This window comes from Oryzias latipes, chromosome 6 (assembly GCF_002234675.1).
Source record: "Oryzias latipes chromosome 6, ASM223467v1".
Taxonomy (NCBI): domain Eukaryota; kingdom Metazoa; phylum Chordata; class Actinopteri; order Beloniformes; family Adrianichthyidae; genus Oryzias; species Oryzias latipes.
In genome coordinates this window covers 27,038,583-27,056,282 of record NC_019864.2, presented here as the reverse complement: position 1 = coordinate 27,056,282, position 17,700 = coordinate 27,038,583, and the positions used below count along the sequence as shown (strand labels likewise).

At 39.3% G+C, this 17,700-nt stretch overlaps 2 protein-coding genes across 6 annotated transcripts in view; one reads left to right on the top strand and one right to left on the bottom strand.

Moving 5' to 3' along the window:
* The window catches only part of ckap5 (cytoskeleton associated protein 5), a 30,789-nt gene extending 25,768 nt beyond the window's left edge, over positions 1 to 5,021 (bottom strand). For 4 of the 5 annotated variants that reach the window (XM_023956016.1, XM_023956018.1, XM_023956019.1 and 1 more), the window contains exons 1-2: positions 4,455 to 4,583; positions 1,183 to 1,280 (exon numbers count right to left, since the gene is read on the bottom strand). In XM_023956016.1, the coding sequence (XP_023811784.1) occupies positions 1,183 to 1,239 (57 nt within the window). In that variant the 5' untranslated portion in view covers positions 1,240 to 1,280; positions 4,455 to 4,583. Of the gene's footprint in view, positions 1 to 1,182; positions 1,281 to 4,454; positions 4,584 to 4,943 lie in introns of those variants that run through there. The other variant, XM_023956017.1, reaches the window with a different exon arrangement.
* A 1,314-nt stretch (positions 5,022 to 6,335) lies between these two features.
* Positions 6,336 to 12,667, top strand: c6h11orf49 (chromosome 6 C11orf49 homolog). Its single transcript, XM_004069778.4, has 9 exons — positions 6,336 to 6,561; positions 6,660 to 6,762; positions 8,005 to 8,135; positions 8,247 to 8,331; positions 10,006 to 10,091; positions 10,380 to 10,587; positions 10,660 to 10,769; positions 11,548 to 11,611; positions 11,787 to 12,667. The coding sequence occupies exons 1-9, from the start codon at positions 6,519 to 6,521 to the stop codon at positions 11,953 to 11,955; spliced, it is 999 nt and encodes a 332-aa protein (XP_004069826.1). The 5' UTR covers positions 6,336 to 6,518; the 3' UTR covers positions 11,956 to 12,667.
* The last annotated feature ends 5,033 nt before the right edge of the window (positions 12,668 to 17,700 follow it).

Here is a 17,700-nt window from a genome sequence, read left to right as displayed (position 1 = left end):
ATCGACGTTTGTCCGAAAATGCATTCATAAACTTGACGCCCCAGAAGCGCCAAAAGAGCTCTACAAAAACATCACATCTCTGTTTCTGGGTTCATCAGATCAGAGATTCAAAGTAAAGTTAGCTTCACCATCTACTGCATGATCTGCATCTGAATGACAGCTGCTTTCAGCTGTGCTTCAGCCTCATAGCTGCGGTTACATGGACAAAAGCAATCGGAATAAACGCCTGAGCAGAATAAATCGTAAACATAGTTTTCGGAATACTTTTCCCCGATCAGACTCATTCTGATAAAAATTTCTTTCTGATTATTATGATCCAGTCAATGTTTATGATTCTATAAACTGGACGTTTGTAAAACTATCTAAAAGATATTAAGATATAAAGCCTCCTAAGGTTAAAGCTTGTTTAACTAAATTTGATTACAATAAAAAAAAAAAGTGAAACAGTTTTTGGCCTGAAAACCTTTGTGCAGCATAAAATATAGTGTTTTGATTGAAATACTATACTACTACACTAAGTCACGCGTACACTGTTGCGCGCCAGAGGAGGCGAATAGGAGACTCCCAGCAGAGGAGCGGCTTTGGGACAGTGTGTGAGCTGGCGGAGCCGACTTTTGAATGCTGAAATGACGCTTTGTGCAGTCCTGAGAAACAATCGTGTGACACATGTATATGTGCAGCCAAGATGCATATTGCAGCATTGACCACATGGATTCTAAGTGCATCCAAGGCTAAATGTTGTTAGCCCTATTAGCCTAATCCTAACCCTTCTTTCGTGTCCATGGAGCAAAGAATAAAGCACTGGCCGTCCATATTTAAAAAAAAAAAATATGAGCAAACAGGCCCTTAATAATATTGCTAAAAATAAATAATAATAAAAGCACGTTTAGAAGATCACCTTGCTCTGTGCCGCAGCTTTGTTTGTTTACAACGGAACTCGCCATTTCTCCTTCTATGGCCGTTACCGGTGCTTTAGTTAGTTCGGCACACAAAATTATTTATTCCGACCGAAAGTGTTGCGCATGTAAATGTTTGTTATAATCGTGTAAAGTTTTTCTGGGACCATGTTGCAAAATGTCAAAGCATTTTGCACATGTAACCGCAGCTTGTGACCCAGTTTGCCGACTTGCTTCCTTGAAACTGATGCCTCTAAAAATGAGTTTTTAAAAGTGACTTGTTCACCTTATGTTCACATTTCTGGTCGACAGGAAGCTTCATCCACTCGCTATCGTCAGCCATTGTGTCTGTTGGGGGACTGGGCTTCCCCAAAAGGTACTCAACTGGAAAAAAATAAATAAAAAATACACAAATTATTTCAAAACGCATACAAAAAAAAAAAAAACACTTTCAGCTAAAAACAATAGAAAGTTAAAGTTCCGTCAAAATGGATTTCACCTTCACTAAACTCCCCAGAAAAGCAATAACCATCAGTGTGAAACACGCCGTCTCACTTCCGTTTGAAGCAATCATGACTTAATGCACATTAAGGGAAGGGATGTGGGTTCATCTTTCACATTGATTCAGTCCATGAAAACATTCTGATGGGTTGGACCCAGTCCAACATGGGAGTTAAAAAAAATTAAATAAATAAAGAGGAAAAACAGCAACAGAGTTATGCTACCAAAACTCAAACCCGACCAAAACAATATTTAGAAGCCTAAACGCCAATGAGAATGGTTGTTTTATCTGTGGCATTTGTGAGTCTCTGGTAAAATGCCAGGGGCATCCCTGCTTTCATTTATACAGCTGTAAAAACAGACTCAACTCCAGGGAACGTGCATGTTGACAATATGGTTCCTTTCTCTCCAAATGTCATCATTCAACATTAAAAACTGTTTAAAAAAATTAAAAATACAAAAATATCTGAAAATTGTGCATCATTATGTTACATAATGATGTCCTCGATTGGTTAAAGACACACTCCATTAAAAATCATATTTTTGGTGTTTTCAACATGTTCAACATGTTTTTGAGGCTTTTTTTTTAATCATAATTGAAGGACATTTTTAAAGACAAATTAAGGTTTTTAGGTGTGTTTGAGAATTTAATCTTTCTAAATGTTTTGAATTAGGAGCAGACAAAAAAAGATACTGCTGGAAAAAGCTTGTAGCAGTGACGTAGGGCAGTGGTCCCCAACCCCCGGGCCGCGGACCAGTACCGGTCCGTGGGTTATTTGGTACCGGGCCGCGCAGAAAAAATAAGATAACTTACACGACTTCCGTTTTATTTGTTTCGGAATCTGAAAGATTTTTTATTTTGAAAAATTGCCCGATTCTTTGTTACATCCGTCTATGTTACTCTTGACGCAGGCCAATTCGCTCGTCTCAGTCAGGAGATAGGATACTGCTAAAATAAAACCCAGGAACTGGCAAAATGAATAAAAAACAAACGTCTTTGGAAAGTTTCTTTGCCAAGTGGAAAAGGCCCAACCAGGAGACAGAAGAGGAGCCTTCGACTTCCAAAAAATACATTTAATAGACAGCATCAGGAGTCCTACTTAAAATACGGTTTTATCCCAACGGGAGATTCCCTTGAACCATTCAGCATTGTGGTGATTTGGATTTTCCATGCACTTATTTTAAAGGCATGTTTAAATGTTATAATAATAGCGATCAGGGAGTGTGGCGGGCAGAGAGGACGTTGCTCATGTCATAATTATTGTTTATTGTTATGTTTAGAAAATACCAGTTTTCATGAAAGTCATATTATTTTGTTGTACTGTAGTGTCGGTCACGTGCACGTTTGGTCTGCTGTCGGAGTTCCGCAGGGGTTACTGTAGGAGCTTGCATCGCAGGGAATTAAATGAATCCCCTAGGCCTGCTTTGGTCAAAATAGGGTTGAGCACGGGTGTTTCTTTTTGCCTACGGGTCCCTTCATCTGGCAGTTACGTTGTTTCACCCTTAGTTAATTCTTCCTGTTGTGTTTACTTCTTTTTAGCACCACGAGTGTGGGAAGGGGAGAGGATGATGACACCTGTGCGATGTACAATGTTTAGCGTGTCAAAATAAAAGTGCATGCTTGCCATTTTTGTTGCACCGGTAATGTAAGGGTGGGGTTGTAAAGGGCTGTGAGCTACCGGCAGAGCAACAGAGGGATGTCAGGAAGCAGGGGCGAGCTTACTCCATGCAAACAGTCCAATCCACAACTTGGAGGCAAATTTCTAATGAACAACTGCTGCTCTGCAGAATCCACGTCCAAAAAAAAAAAAAAAAATGACAGGTTTTTTTTTATTTTGGCTTTAAAAAAAAAACAGAATAGTCATAATAACAACGACCCCTGGGAACAATTTTAAAATAGATCAAAAGATGGTTAAAGTGGGACTTTAAAATGTTAATTATAATTTCGATCACATTCATGCAACCCAATTTTTATTGAATTAAAATTCTAGAATTTAAATGGGGGGGGGGGTAGGCCATTCATGTTAATGATCCTCACAAAACTTACTGTTTGCTCCTCATTTTATCTATACATTATGTCACAGAAACACTGCATTTGCTGAAAAAGGACAAAAGCAGGACAAGCTTCAACACCAATGGGACTTGCAGGGAACCGGCCATTTTTCCAGGTTAAAAAGCAGCAGAAGCCTATAAAGAGCTGATGTTTGTGTCAATAATTGAAACACCAATACTTTTGGGCAGGAACTTCCACTTACCAAATCTCCAACTATTACTGAAACAGCAACATCAATTAAAAGGGCATTCCTATTATGGTTCAGTTTATTAGTGACTAATAATGTGGTACGGCAAGGGGGAAAAACTAGATATAAACACCAGATAAGGTCAAGATCTTCACACGGTTCTGTAGAACATAATATCATCATGACAGTCTATGCAGCCTTTATTTTGATAAGTACAGATGTCAGGCACGAGCGCCAGAGATCCATCCAGCATCCATCCAACCTCACAGAGAAACAACGCGATATCATCATCGTTGCATTTTAGTCTCCACCAAGACAATGGTCGTCTTCGTGCAACCAGCAACTAGTCAAACCCCCCACAAAAAGCCAGTCAAGGAATGTGTCCCTAAAAATCAACAACCTGATATATAGGAGTGGTCAGCATCTTAAACTAGCAATCGTTACCAGTCAAAAACGAGCGCCATTAACCTCAGCAAACACAGTGGCTACTGGCTAAGGTAAGGTAGCCTCCTAAAATTGATAAAACCTCCCAGGGTTAAATTTTTAACAGTCTTTATAAACTGTACGTGCATTTTCCAAGAAACGTAAGATTAAAGTCCAATTCTGCTGAACTAACGATGCTCCATCGCTCTCTGTAGCCGCCGTTAGTTGCTTAGGAACAGGGCTACGGGCTAACCGTTCACCCCTGCCACCAGACAGGCCTAACAACGCAGTTCTCGCCGACAGACCAACAACACACACAGCACCACGATACGGCTCCTAAATGTAATTCGACATTTGGTTAGCGCCCCAAAATAAACTAAAATCAACGACATACCTGTGTGCGCCTCCTGGGGACTATAAGATGATGGCAACTCAGTAAAATGACAGACAATGAGATCACCACAGAGCTCGGTCGAGTTTTATACAAGCAGTTTGCGGATGTTAGCAACTTTCCACTTCCTGTACAAATTAAAAGAGTCCCCTTTACTGAGCCTCCTTCCATAAAGCATTTCGGCAAATTTCAAATTGGTATGATATGTATTTAGAGACACTTGACAGTAGAAAATACAAAAATATAAAATTACTCAAATAGTTCCAATTATAAGCGAAGGTTTGATTGACTAATTTTCGTTCTAAAATCAACTTCCGGCCCTCCGTTGCAAACACACATCAAACTTGACTATTCTTTTTAAATTACAAGGGTGGAGAGACAGAGGAAGGCGGAGACTCGGGACACCACCCTAAGTACATCAAACCTCGAAACTTATACATTCAAACAAAAGCACGAAGTGCAAACAAAGACTTTTAAACATCGGATCAATACCTTTTAGTTAACATTTGACGCGTGTACATTTGGTCCAACTGGCTTCCTTGAGTGTTTAGTGACGATGCAGCTGATTGGTTGAATTTGAAATAGGGACAACCCCCAATATTGATAGCCCTATGCTGATTGGACAAAAATAAGATAACACCCAATGGATAAAAACTGTTTGAACATTAAATCCGCCCAGATTTCTGTCAGTTTGTGTGCTATTGGATAATTTCATACGTTCCTTTCACACACATGTCTTTCCTATTGGCTGTGGGTAAACAAACCAATTTGAAAAAAACACATTTTTTTTACTCTACCATATACATTTTCCGCATATAAACATTATTTCAGACCCATATAACACTCCCAAATGGAAATCACAATATGTCTTATGCTGAAATAAATCTTTATTTTAAAAAAACTGGATGAGTGAAGGCATATTTATATAGGTTTAACTTACATGATGGGAGACAATATACCAACATTATAAAAACCATTCTCCAATCTTTCCTTCAAATCAATCACACTAATTCAACAATTTTAAATTCCCTCTCTGTTAGGTCTCATAGGTCCATCTATGATTATCATGAACATCATTACCAACAATTATCCAGTGAAAGTTTTACATCACCTTTTAAAAAAGTGGTGTTTTGGATGGTTCACATGTTATACTATGACTATGTGTGAGGGAGCCTAAATTAGACTATAATGTCAATTTCTCTCATTTTCTCCAGTCAATTTTCTTCAAACCTGTAGAGATGATCACGAACAACATTACCAACAATAATCCAGTGAAAATTTTGCGTCAGCTTAAATGAAGCAACTTAGAAAGAGTTGCCATGACCAGATGTGCCCTTTTACGTGGAGTTTCTTCATTGCTGTTTGATTCCATTCCATGTCATGCTCAACAACCCACAAAACACTCTTGTCAGTGTTAAATCTCACTTTTAGAATCTGTCTGATTGATTATATTTCAGACAAAACACGTTATTTCCGGTAGTTTATTGTGGAATGAACAGACATGCAATCCAAATGAATACATTTGTACATCAAATAACAATATAGGGCTTGCAATAGCTCTCGTTTATTTCAGAGCACAGTACATGTTATTTGATAATGGGTTCCTGTGACATGGGTGATATTAGCGCTTTATATCGTCTTTTCAGCTCGCTGGGCGTGTGTACCGTAAACTATGATGTGACTGACAGACTCTGCAGTCTGAAGTGGGACTAATGACTGTGTCTGTTTTTATCCAGATTTGTGTTAGTTTATGTTTCGTTGTTGTTTGGTCCCTCAATTATATCAATATTGTTGATTGATTCGTTCATTTCTGTAGTTATTGCTTCTAAAAGCGATTTTTCATTTGTAATGTTAGGGGGAACCTTTGTTGCGCGCTCGAGGGGGACTCGAATTAATGTAGCTCACAACATCCGCCTTTTCCCTTGCACGGACCATCCCGTCAGACAAGACGATGTTAGGTCCATGGAGCCGATATTTACTAAACAGATTCGATAAACGGAGTTCGGGTTCGTGTTCTTCGGGGTTGTTTAGGACGATCTGAGCAGGTTTTCCGACTGAACAAACAAAATGAGCCGCCTAAGCGCCGCCGTTCCGGTAGAGGAGTATCTCGGTAAGTTAGTGCTGGTTGTAGGTACCCTCTCTTCTGGATCTCGGTTCGGTCCAGTTCTGGTTTCTTCATATTTACGTGTCTGTTTTTTCTTTCTCAAGCGGAAAGTCACGTCCTTTTCTACCTGGGTGATGCCGTAAACCAGCTGCTGGAACACAAAGAGGAGTACACCCAGTTCGGACTGATCCGATACTTCGCCGAATAGTACGTGACGCAGGTTGTTCACAGCGATTCACACCAAGAGTGGAACGGACTGGCTGTCCAAACCCGGTCCAGTTAGTCCAGATTAAAGTTTTAATAAGACAATACTCAACTGTGAATGTTTTCTCAAAGGAAGACATTTTGAGTATTTTGTAGGAGCATCATTTACTGGAATTGAATGTCTCCTTTCAGTAGACAGTAGATGCTCACTTGGCTGTAGTTTCAACACACGTTTTATAAATATATTTATAGTTAAAATTTGTGTTTTGTCACAAATGACAGTATTAGACTCATAGACTCATGTTAAAATACTTTAATATTTAGACCTGACCGAAATGCTCTGGAACCAAAGAATAGGAGTAAACAATTGTCTACAAGGACGAATAAAGCTACTCCAATGACAATTGTGTTTCTTACACATTCTTGTGACATTTCTCTGATGATGGAGTTCATTTATAAAGAGAGCTAATTATATTATTTCTGAATGATTCTTTATTCAAATAATTGCAAGTCAGGAGCAGAATCAAAAATGCTGTTGGAAAAAGCTTGTAAGTGTGATGTACGGCTGGCCACAAGTTCCCTGCTCCGCTCCATTCTGATGCATCCACTTTCAGACAAAAAGATTCACGTACGTCTTGGTTCTCCTCGTCTGAGCTGGCATCTGGCTCCAAACTGAATGGCTGGGTAGCTACAATACTGCTCATGTTGTTGCACCAGTAATGTCAGGTTGGGGGTGTGAGGGGTTGTAAGCTAGAAAGGAGGGATTGTAAAGAAATGATGGGAAATGAGGGAAGGCTTACTCTGCGCCACAAGTCTTGACCACAACTCCTGACCACAGCTCATAGGCAAATTTCGAATGAACTGCCGCTATACAGAAATTACACGTTTTAGGGTTTTGCCTAAAGCGGCATAATCATGATTAAAAGACCACTGGGAACACTTTTAGATTAGATCAAAAGACGATTAGAGTGGGAGTTTAACTGTGACTAAAGTCTAAGTTCCTTTTTCTGACATACAGACCTGTTAACTGACAAGGAGCAGCACGTTTCTGTGACTCCAGTTTCTTTGTAATTGACTGAAAAGTGTGAGATTAAAAGGTTTAGAGAGACAGATGAGGCAGTGGATTAAACATAAACATATAACTAGTTAAAATCCCAATATTGGTCAATATAAAAACACAAGAAAAAATTAGGGATCAAGACACACAGAGACCTTCACCTGTGGATTTGTTATGTGTGATTGTAGTTTCAGCAGCGTGAAGAACAGCAACCATGTCCTCTTCAGGGAGTTTAACTACATCCGAGCCACTCCTCACAACAAGGCCTCCTTTATTCGAGTTTTCTGGAGATGCTTCAGACAAATTGGCAAGAGTGGAGGTGACTGATCCATCATTACTTCTGTCTGATTTTGTGTGTTTGAGTTTCGAAGGATGTGATCTGCTTCACCTTCTGGGTTACAATTAAACATGTGGTGGTGATTTTTTGCAGAGCTGTTATCTGTGCAGGACTACAGGTCCCTGCTGCAGTTACTGTGTCCCGACTTCTCAATGGAGGTGGTGCAGAGCGCAGCCAGGTGAGGGCAGAAACATTTAGTAAGTGGTTGATGGTTTCAGGTGGAAACCAGAAACACGTAAACAGCATTTGAGGAAAACCAGATCTGGAAAATTTGATGGAGTATTAGGGCTACCATAAAATAATTATGTTATGAGATGAATTTTAGTAGAATAAAGTTGTGCAATTATTAGAAAGAAGTCAATATTTTATAGCAAAATTTTAAAAATTTAAATCAAAAACTCACAATTAAAAAAGGAAAAAATAAAATTTTCTTCCAAAAATAAAGTTGTAATTTCATCAAAATAAAGTAGTTCACTCACAAATAAAGTTTAATTAAGATTCTTTAGCAGTTTGATTTCTCTGAATTGTCTGAAACATAAATTAAAAAGGTCATGTTTGGTTGTCTTTGAAACTGTTACATCCCTGTCTAGGGGCTTGTAAAAGGATGTAACATAAAAGTAAAAGGAACAAATTAAATATCCCAACAACTAAAAAAACTCTCACAAACAAAACCAGGCTCAAAATAAGCTGGGAATTTATTTACAGAAAAACTCAAACTACACAAAAATAACCTAAAAACAAGGACCAAAGCCTCTAACAATAGCAAATAAAGTAAAGCTCTGCTGCTGCCAGCTTGGTTGATGTGGCAGTATTTGAACACTGAGGTGGACGCCTCAGCTCCAATCTCCGGACAAATGTAGTACAAAGACTGAATCTCCCACTGCAGCAGAAAACAAAAGAAAACAGAGACAGAAAATACTGCAAAGTACAAAAAACAATATTACAGCCATAACAGAAAAATTTTAAAAGTAAATATAACTTTTTATTTTTTAAATGAAAAACCAGACTTTTTACTTGTAAAATTATGACTTTTAGGAGCATACATTTATGACTTTATGACTAGTAAAATGACTTTTTCTCATAAATTCAAGACTTTTATGTTCATGGAATATTGACTATTTTCAAACAATTTTACAACTTTCCTCTATTATATTTATTCATTTTATGATGGCCCTAATGCTGCATTCATCCATTTTATGAAATAAAGTGCTTAATATTTTTTCTTTACCTTCACGCTAATATTTTTATTTTTGTTTTTAAAAAAAGCTTAAATGTTATGTGACTAATCCCTGTTTGACCCTTTTTTTCTTTCTCAGTCAAAGTATGAGCATGTTATTTAAAAAGTATCAAATGTTTGAATCCGCGCCCTCATTTATACCAGGTCTCCCCTGAATGGCTGTCTTGACTAAAGAAAAAAAACTACAACAAAATATTCTCAGCTGTTTTCTGTATTAATCTTTCTCTTTGTATTCTTACCCCCTACAAGTTACTGGTAAAAGAGAATAAAGTGTTTTTTTTCCTGTTTTTTCTCATTACCAGCTAAAGATTGGTTTAACACCTCACAGTGTTTGGAACCAGCAGGTTAAGGGAAGAAGTTCTTTCGTACAACGTGTTTTAAAAAGAGCTCCTTTCCAAATATGTTGCTTTAAGCAGAATTGTTATCATTCCACGGGCAGCGACAGAGAAAATATTACTCAACCGTTCCTGAACAGCTTTGTTTCCAAACATCTACACTGAAACGTGTTAGAAGAGCTTGTTATGATCAGGAGACACAGATTTTAGTGGACCGCAGGCTCTCTCCTGTCACAACGGATCCCCAGCGTTTATGAGTGTTCTTCTTTTTGTTCTGCAGAATTGTTCTGATGGACGACGCCACAGATTGTCTGATGTCATTCTCTGACTTCATTTATGCCTTCCAGCTGCAGTTTTACTACCAAGGTGAGGCATCCAGTTAGGCAAAACTCCTAAATGGAAAGAATGCAATGATTTGTTTGTCCCTTAAATGTTTTTTTAAAGTTAAAACATAGGGAAAAAATGCATTTTTGAAAGTGAGCCATTTCTTGAAATATTCTTTTCCTGAGGAATTTGATGGCAGCCCCTGTTTCAGTTGTGACAGCCTGATGTCTTTACACTTGCTCCCTCTGAGAAAAGCAGCTTTTGTTTAGGACTGTTGTCCTGATTGGGTTGTTTTTGTTCTATTCCTTGTTGCGGTCTCTGTGTCTACAGAATTCTTGGAGAGCGTTTTGGTGATCTACCAGGATCTGCTCGCAGGGAAGAGTCCCAACACCGTGTTCGTCCCCACCTCGGCCTTAGTGGAGCAGCTGCCCTCTGTGGTTGTGGAGGAGAACGATAAGGAGGAGCCGCAGCGAGATGGGGTGGAGGCGTGCCTGCTGGCCGATTGTGTGGATGCTCTCTGCGACAGGTTCAAGCACAGGTAAACTGCTCAGAGCAGAATCAGGTCTGTGGCAATGACTCCACATCAATGCTCCGTGTTTCTGCTCTCCAGCCATCCTTCCAGGGCGTGTGTGAGGGAAATCCTGGATCAGACCGACAAGGTTTCTTACTACAGCTTCCTCATGAGTCTGGCTAAGCATGAGGCCATCAATCAAAGCATCGGTAGGTTCAGTTATGTTATAGGGAAACTAGCATGTACAGACCCACTCTGATCATCTTTTGATCTATTTCCAAACCGTTTCCATGGGTCTTTGAATTATGATTATGCCATTTTTAGCCAAAATCAAAACTTGTGTTGTGTTCTAGGACATAATTTCTGCAGAGCAGCAGAAGTTCTGTAGAAATTCCCCTTATAGTTGTGGGCGGGACAATTGGGTGCAGAGAAACCCCACCCCCCTTCCCTTTCCCGGAGCAACTTCAGGCTGCGTTCGGGTTTCCACGTTGTCTGTTATTTTATGATCACTTAAACCTCATTGGGCATTATCCATTACTTAATTGAGGATATTTCTTACAGTGAAAGTGATCTAGGAAACTATTTGTGGACTTTGTTTCTTTGAAACAGATTTTGTTTCCTCATCTAGACAAAAACAAGTGCTAAGAGGTGAACTTTCCCTCTGAAATAATGCTTTGTATCACTTAACATAACTTGTAGCCTATATAGCACTTTCCTCCGCTGCTGCGGTTGGTGCAGACTCAGTAGCCGTTACCATGACAACACATCAGACTGCATATCAAACAGTTTGCTTTTTGTGAAAAACAGTTTAAACAATAAAAATAGTGAGATGGAAGTACTAATAATTATTTATCTCTTAAGGGACCATGGCATGAGTGGGGTAGTCCTCCACAAAGTTTCTATTATCAAAAATGAATGGCCTTTGCATAAGAAACAGTCCAACGTCTCTTTTTTTACGTTAAAGCTTCAATCCTCTCATTCATGCAGGAGCATTGCCCAGCAGGGCGGAGCTTTTCTTTGACCCAGAGATGGACCAGGAACTGGACAAACTGTAAGAGCACATGCATCCAAACAAAAACCATGTCAAAAAAGATGATGAAGAGCTGGCAGCTGATCAGATGAAGCATCTATCTGTCTTAAAGTTCAAAGCATGCTTTACCAAAAGATGCTGTGTTAGCTGAGAACCACGCACATCAACTCTGGTCTGTGGTGTTGTCGCTCCGCAGGATTGCTCAGATCTCTGTGAGTCCTGGCAGCAACAGCAGCGGCAGTGCTGTGGGAGGGCTGAAGGAGGTGCAGAGGAGGGCCTCCCCCCGCAGAAACATCCACCACAGACGGAAGATGGAGGTGGAGAGCGACGGCTCCACAGAGGAGACGGATTCTTCAGAAAACTAAAATCTGCTCTTCTGATTGTGAAGAATCTGTCGAGTTTTCAGAAACACTGTTAGGTTGCTTACGTGCTGTTTTTATTTCTCATTCATAACCGGGTTATCAGTAGCTGACCAAGTCTGCTCACAGTCTCATACACTTTAATGTAAAGGTTTGCTTCGATTCAGATATGATCAAATTCCATCTGAAGAGCAACTTTCATTCTGCACCTATAAAGCGCTAAACTTGACTTCAAACTGAGTTCAGGAGAGACCGTATGGATTAGATCTAATAAATAATCCATCTTTGAGGATTTTTTTTGGTTATCCTAATGGATTAATGAGTCATCTACTCTAAAACGCCCAGATATTTGGGGATTGTTCCTCCACCTGCTCTGGTTTGTCTGAGTCTGACATCTAGAGGAATCGTGTTTCAGTGCACAAAGGAGATCCATTGTTAAAATCAAACCAGAGGCTCGTTAGCTTTTTCCCTAATTGGACCAAGCCATCCTCCGGAAAAGGGAAGAAGACTTTTTGTGTGTTGTTTATTTTACTGGTGTTCTAGGTGGTTTTGACACAGACACAAAATATTTATTTTGGGTTTATATTTATTCTGTTTGTTTATGTTACACCAAGTGGTAAAAATCCTTTTTGCTGAAGTAGTTTTACTTGGCTGTGAAGTGAATCTGTGGTGAGACTCTTAATAAACGTCAGACCTTTCCAGGTCTCTAAAACTGCTTCCTCCCTGATTCAGTAGTTTTTATTCTATGTTTACCTTTGATCCTCGGCGCTTCATCCTGCTTTCATGGTTTCCCACCTGACAAAAACTGAAAATTATGTCCTGTAAATAAAAGTGAGTATCAAGAGCATCTGTTAAATCTTAGAAAGCGTTGCGCATTGATGGAAGAGATTTTAAGCTTCAATAATTAGTATTCTTTTCTTTTTTAAAGCACTGCCTTGTAGATTTCCTCTGCGTTCTTGTTTAAAGTCAATATGACTGCTGAGTGTTTCTGAAAAATAAGGCGGAAACAAAATAGAAATGTCAGAATGTTTTCCCCAGAGGGTTCTGTTCTTTAGGGTGTATTGAATGGAAGGAAGTTTGCACTGAAACGAAAAAGCTGCAGAGCAAACATGGGGCTTTTAGATTTAACTCCTCCCACAGAATCCATCCAACAGTTTGACTCTTTCTGTTCAGACAAAAGAGACCTTAATCGTTGAACAGGGAAAAAAGTGGAGAGTTACACAATTCTGTGGAACACTAAACCTAATCAAAGATACACTGATGAAAATCGTGTTTTTGGTGTTTTTTACGAGTTGTGGCATTTTTCTGATAATGGAGAAGATATGTAAATAAAATTAAGCTTAAAATTGCATTTCTGAGTATTTACTTCAAATTGTGAATCAGGAGCAGATGAAAAGATGTTGTTACATAAAAAATACACAAGCTCCCTGCTCAGATCCATTCTGGTGCATCCACATGTAGAAAAATAGATCCATGAACGTCTTTGTTTCCTTGTCTGAGCTGGAATCTGGCTCAAGACTTTTCAGCTGGACAGCTTCAGTATTGTTCACCATTTTTGTTGCATAGTTAATTTTGCCTCAGGATTGTGAGGGTCTGTAGGATAGCAGGAGATCTTGTAAACAGAAAGCTCTCAGTTTTGGCTACAAACAGCATAATCATAATTAAGATAAGATATTCTTTATTGATCCCACGTTGGGGAAATTCAATTGCTAAAAGACTACTGGGAAATATTTTACAATGGATCAAAAGATGATTGAAATGGACCTTTGACTGACATTCCTATCTTTTCTGCAACGGACAGGGAACATTTCTTGACTAATGTGTGCAGAGCTGCTTTCACACTGGATAATAAAAACAAACTCCGGTTTATGGTGGTCGACATTTATGATCATTCATTAAGTTCACTTTAAGTCAGCTTGAGCTTCATTTATGAAAAGAAATATAACTTGCAATTCCTGAGCTTTTTTGCAGACTGACCTCATTGTTTGTTTAAAGTTAGCAGTTTTATTCGGCCTAAAGATGTCCAACAAAATCAGAGCGGGTGTTTAAGGATAAAACATTAGATAGAAACACTACAATGATGGAATCTTTTTTTTGTGTGGAAAGAATGACTATTTATGGTTATTATCATAACTAATATTACATACACAATAATGCTGATGATTATTATTATATGTTGTTATCATCTTGTGTTGATCTGCAGAGGATTTTCTTCTATCTGACTTATTGTTCAGAGCTTTTTTTTATTTTGAAATATTTTCTATGTATGGGTAAATTAACATGTTATTTGCTTGACCAGTTTACATAATAATCAACAGTAGGGGGCGCTGTGTTTCTGTCTATGCAGCGTTGAAAACAGAGAACATACTCTGCCTAACCAGAGCTCGTGATAAGGGGGTTTCAAAATACAGTAAATTATCATGAAACTCTTGTGAGCGCGAAAGGACTCGGGCCTTTAGCAAGATCCTAAATCTTCTAAAAACTAGACAGAATGCGGTAAAAGCAAACCGGCCACTTGAAAAAAATGTGAATAAAGCCGAATTGGAGTCAGCAAGGAAGCTGAAGGTCTGAGTGTACATCAGACAGACAAATGTCAACATACACATCTTTAAGGGTTTTTAATATTATTTCAAATATATTTTTAACATGAATGTAAATAGAAAAAAACGATGCTGATGTTCTTCAAATGTGGCTACAGTCTACATGTTCCCATTTTTGGGTCATCAGCTATTAGTGACTTGTAACAGTGCAACTTATTATTTAAACTTCCAGCAGCAGTTAATAAGGCATTTGGAGATAAACACAGCCATTTTAAAGATCGTTTGTTAAGACTAAACTTGAAGGAAACTTTATGATATCAGATTTTTAAGTTCTTTCCTTATGTAAATTGACAAAATTCCTGCTAATTTGTACACTGATGGACACTGCATGATGGTGTAGTGGTTAGCGCCCTCACCTCTCAGAGAAGGTCATAGCTCGAAACCTTTCAACCTTTCTGTGTGGAATTCATGTTCTCCTCATGCATGCATGCGTTTTCTCCTGGCACTCCGGTTTCCTCCCACAGTCCAAAAACTTGCATTATAAGTGTCTGTAAATTTACCCTAGGTGTGCATGTGTGTGTGCCTCTGCAACGGACTGGCGAGCTGCTCAGGTTGTACCCTGCCTTTGCTTAACAGTAGCTGGGATAGGCTCCAGCACCGCCATGACCCTGAAAGGGATTCGAGGGGGTTAAGAAAATGAATGGGTGGATACTGAAATGTTATTTAATAAACAAAAGTGTTCCAGATGCATCCTTAAAATTTAAGAAGATGGTAAAATCTTACTTTGTTTTGACAAAGAATCACACGTTCATGTGACCAGTGCTCTCTCTTTTTCTTTAAAATTAGGGTCCAGTTGGAAACTCCTCAAATGGAGATTTGTGTTCAAAACTAAAGTAAACTAAAAGAAGATGACCTTTCTGAAGTTCTTGACAGACAGCAGGCAGACAGAGGAATTTGTGAGAGAAGAGTCAAGAGAACTTGATTGAAGAAAAAGGAGAGGATAACGTGGAGAAGAATGAGGGTACAGAGTACAAGAAAACAAAAATAAAGTAAAGTGAGAAAACAAAGAAAGTTGCTTGATGTTTAACATAACCATCCATCTTCCGAACCCACGGAATCCCATTCAGGGTCACAGGGTCGCTGGAGCAAACCCAAGGACTGTTGGGCAAAGATGGGGTACACCCTTAACGGTTGCAGAGCCACATGCACAGCACATCTAGGGACAATTTGGAGATACCAATTTACCTGTGAGGTACATTTTTGGACTGTGGGAGGAAACCGCGATGCCCGGAAAAAAGTCAAACAATCACGAGGAGAACATGCAAACTCCACACAGAAAGGACCCAGCCGAGATTCGTTGTAAGGCACAGGTCCCAAACTCCAGGCCTTGAGGGCCTTCATTTGTTTTCCGACCTGCCATTGATACTCTTTATTGGCTAAACATTGGCAGATGATGCTGGACTCTTTAAACCAGAAGGATGCCGTCCCTCGAGTTCTAGAGTCTGAGCTCCCTGCTTTCAGGAGAGAGTGCTAACCACTGCGCCACCGTGCAGCCCATTTAAAACAAATTAGTAGCATAAAATAACTGCTTCCACAAAGTCAAGGACCCAACATTTGCCCCTTGGAGGCACAAACTCCTGTAATTTGCGAATCCTGGGGATCCCCCTCACAGATTCAAGTGTGAATCTGTTCTTACATCCTTGTGTTCTTGTTTACAATATGTATTGTTTGTTCTAAAAACCAGCCCATATTGTTATTCCTCCACCACCATGCTTCACATTGGTATGAGGTGTTTATGTAAAACTTCAAAACAGCAAACTCTTGTGCAATTAAAGTTAGCTGTTTCAGTAATCTAAAGGTTTGTTCAAGTGAAGGTTTTTGAAACTATTTGTGATTTTATAGAAAAGTTTTTCTCCTTCAAGCTTCAAACAAACTGTTCTTGTTCAGTCCTCTTCTTCCTGTGTTTACTTGAACTTGAATTATAAACAAGGTGGCCAAGGCTGGTTTTAGTCTGAGACTGAGGATGAATTGATAAAAAATGTCTTTTAACTGTATTTGTTTCTGTTCTGTTGACAGGAGCAACAGCTATTTATAGACGCAGCTCCTTTTTAACATTTTGCCTTCATTAGTTCTCTTAAGTAGCTGTAAAAGTTGGTCGGCATTGATGTCTTTCGTTAATGATTATGAAGCAAGTGAGTTCTCCAGCTGAAGCGTAAAAGCTGCTGCTGTGAGAGTTACATAACCGAGGAAGCTTCAGTGGATAAATTCAAATCAGGACAAAACAGCAGATTCAGAGAGTTAACTCTGAGGCAGGAGAGAGGCGTGCTCACCCTCTGAGTCCACGTCAGCACATCTCTGGAGAGACAAAAAGAAAAAAGCTGATTAGCATCACTCATCAACCAATATTCAGAGAAGAGCAAATTAGCAGAGCATTAATGAGCCGGAGATTCTTCTGGTAAAAAAAAAAGAAAAAAATTCAAAAGGCTTCAAAGAGCTGAAGAGCCAAGCTGCTGGATCTGAGCCCACAGCATCAAAGGTCTAGTAGATAATGACCACTCATTAAACATCTTCAAACTTTCATTCTCTTTCCACTTCTGCAAACAAAGTTTTCTGCTCATCAGAAGCTGAGAAAAATGACAGGAGTTTCCGCTAATATGTTCTTACATGGTGTCTAATGCAGGATCAGCAGTTCTGCGTCTGCTGCTGAGGCTTCAGACGCTGCAGTAAGCCCCACTGAATGAACTTCACAGGAGATGAAATCCTCCTCTGCGGTCAGTAAGTGGATGTTACAGACTCCTGGAGTCCATTGAACATCAGTTTGTTATATAACCTGAAGGATGAAGGCAGGAAGGAAGCTTCTACACACAGAAGCTGCAAAACTGCAAAACTAATAACACTCAGTTTTTGCAGTTTTCCAAATTGTTCCTCCGTTTTGTTTTTGTTTTTTTGTATTGCCCGTGTTCATAAAATATAAGACACTGACCTTTTCCTCTCAGGTGACTGACCTGCAAGGTTGGATGAAGCCATCACTTTGATCATAAGGGGACAGTCAGTGATCGGTCACACCGGTGATTGGAGTGGCAATTAAAAGATAGCGTGGAGATAATCCGTGCGTGCAGACTTTGAGATGAATTATCAGGATTCTTCTCATCTTTTTCCTGAGAACATGAACGGTGATAATGATGGAAAATATCTCCGATCTGGTCTGAAA

Coding starts and splice junctions, on each gene's coding strand:
- c6h11orf49 (XM_004069778.4), top strand. CDS start 6,519: ATGAGCCGCCTAAGCGCCGCCGTTCCGGTAGAGGAGTATCTCG. Junction 8,332..10,005: donor GTGGTGCAGAGCGCAGCCAG/GTGAGGGCAGAA, acceptor TTTGTTCTGCAG/AATTGTTCTGATGGACGACG. Junction 10,588..10,659: donor TGCGACAGGTTCAAGCACAG/GTAAACTGCTCA, acceptor TCTGCTCTCCAG/CCATCCTTCCAGGGCGTGTG.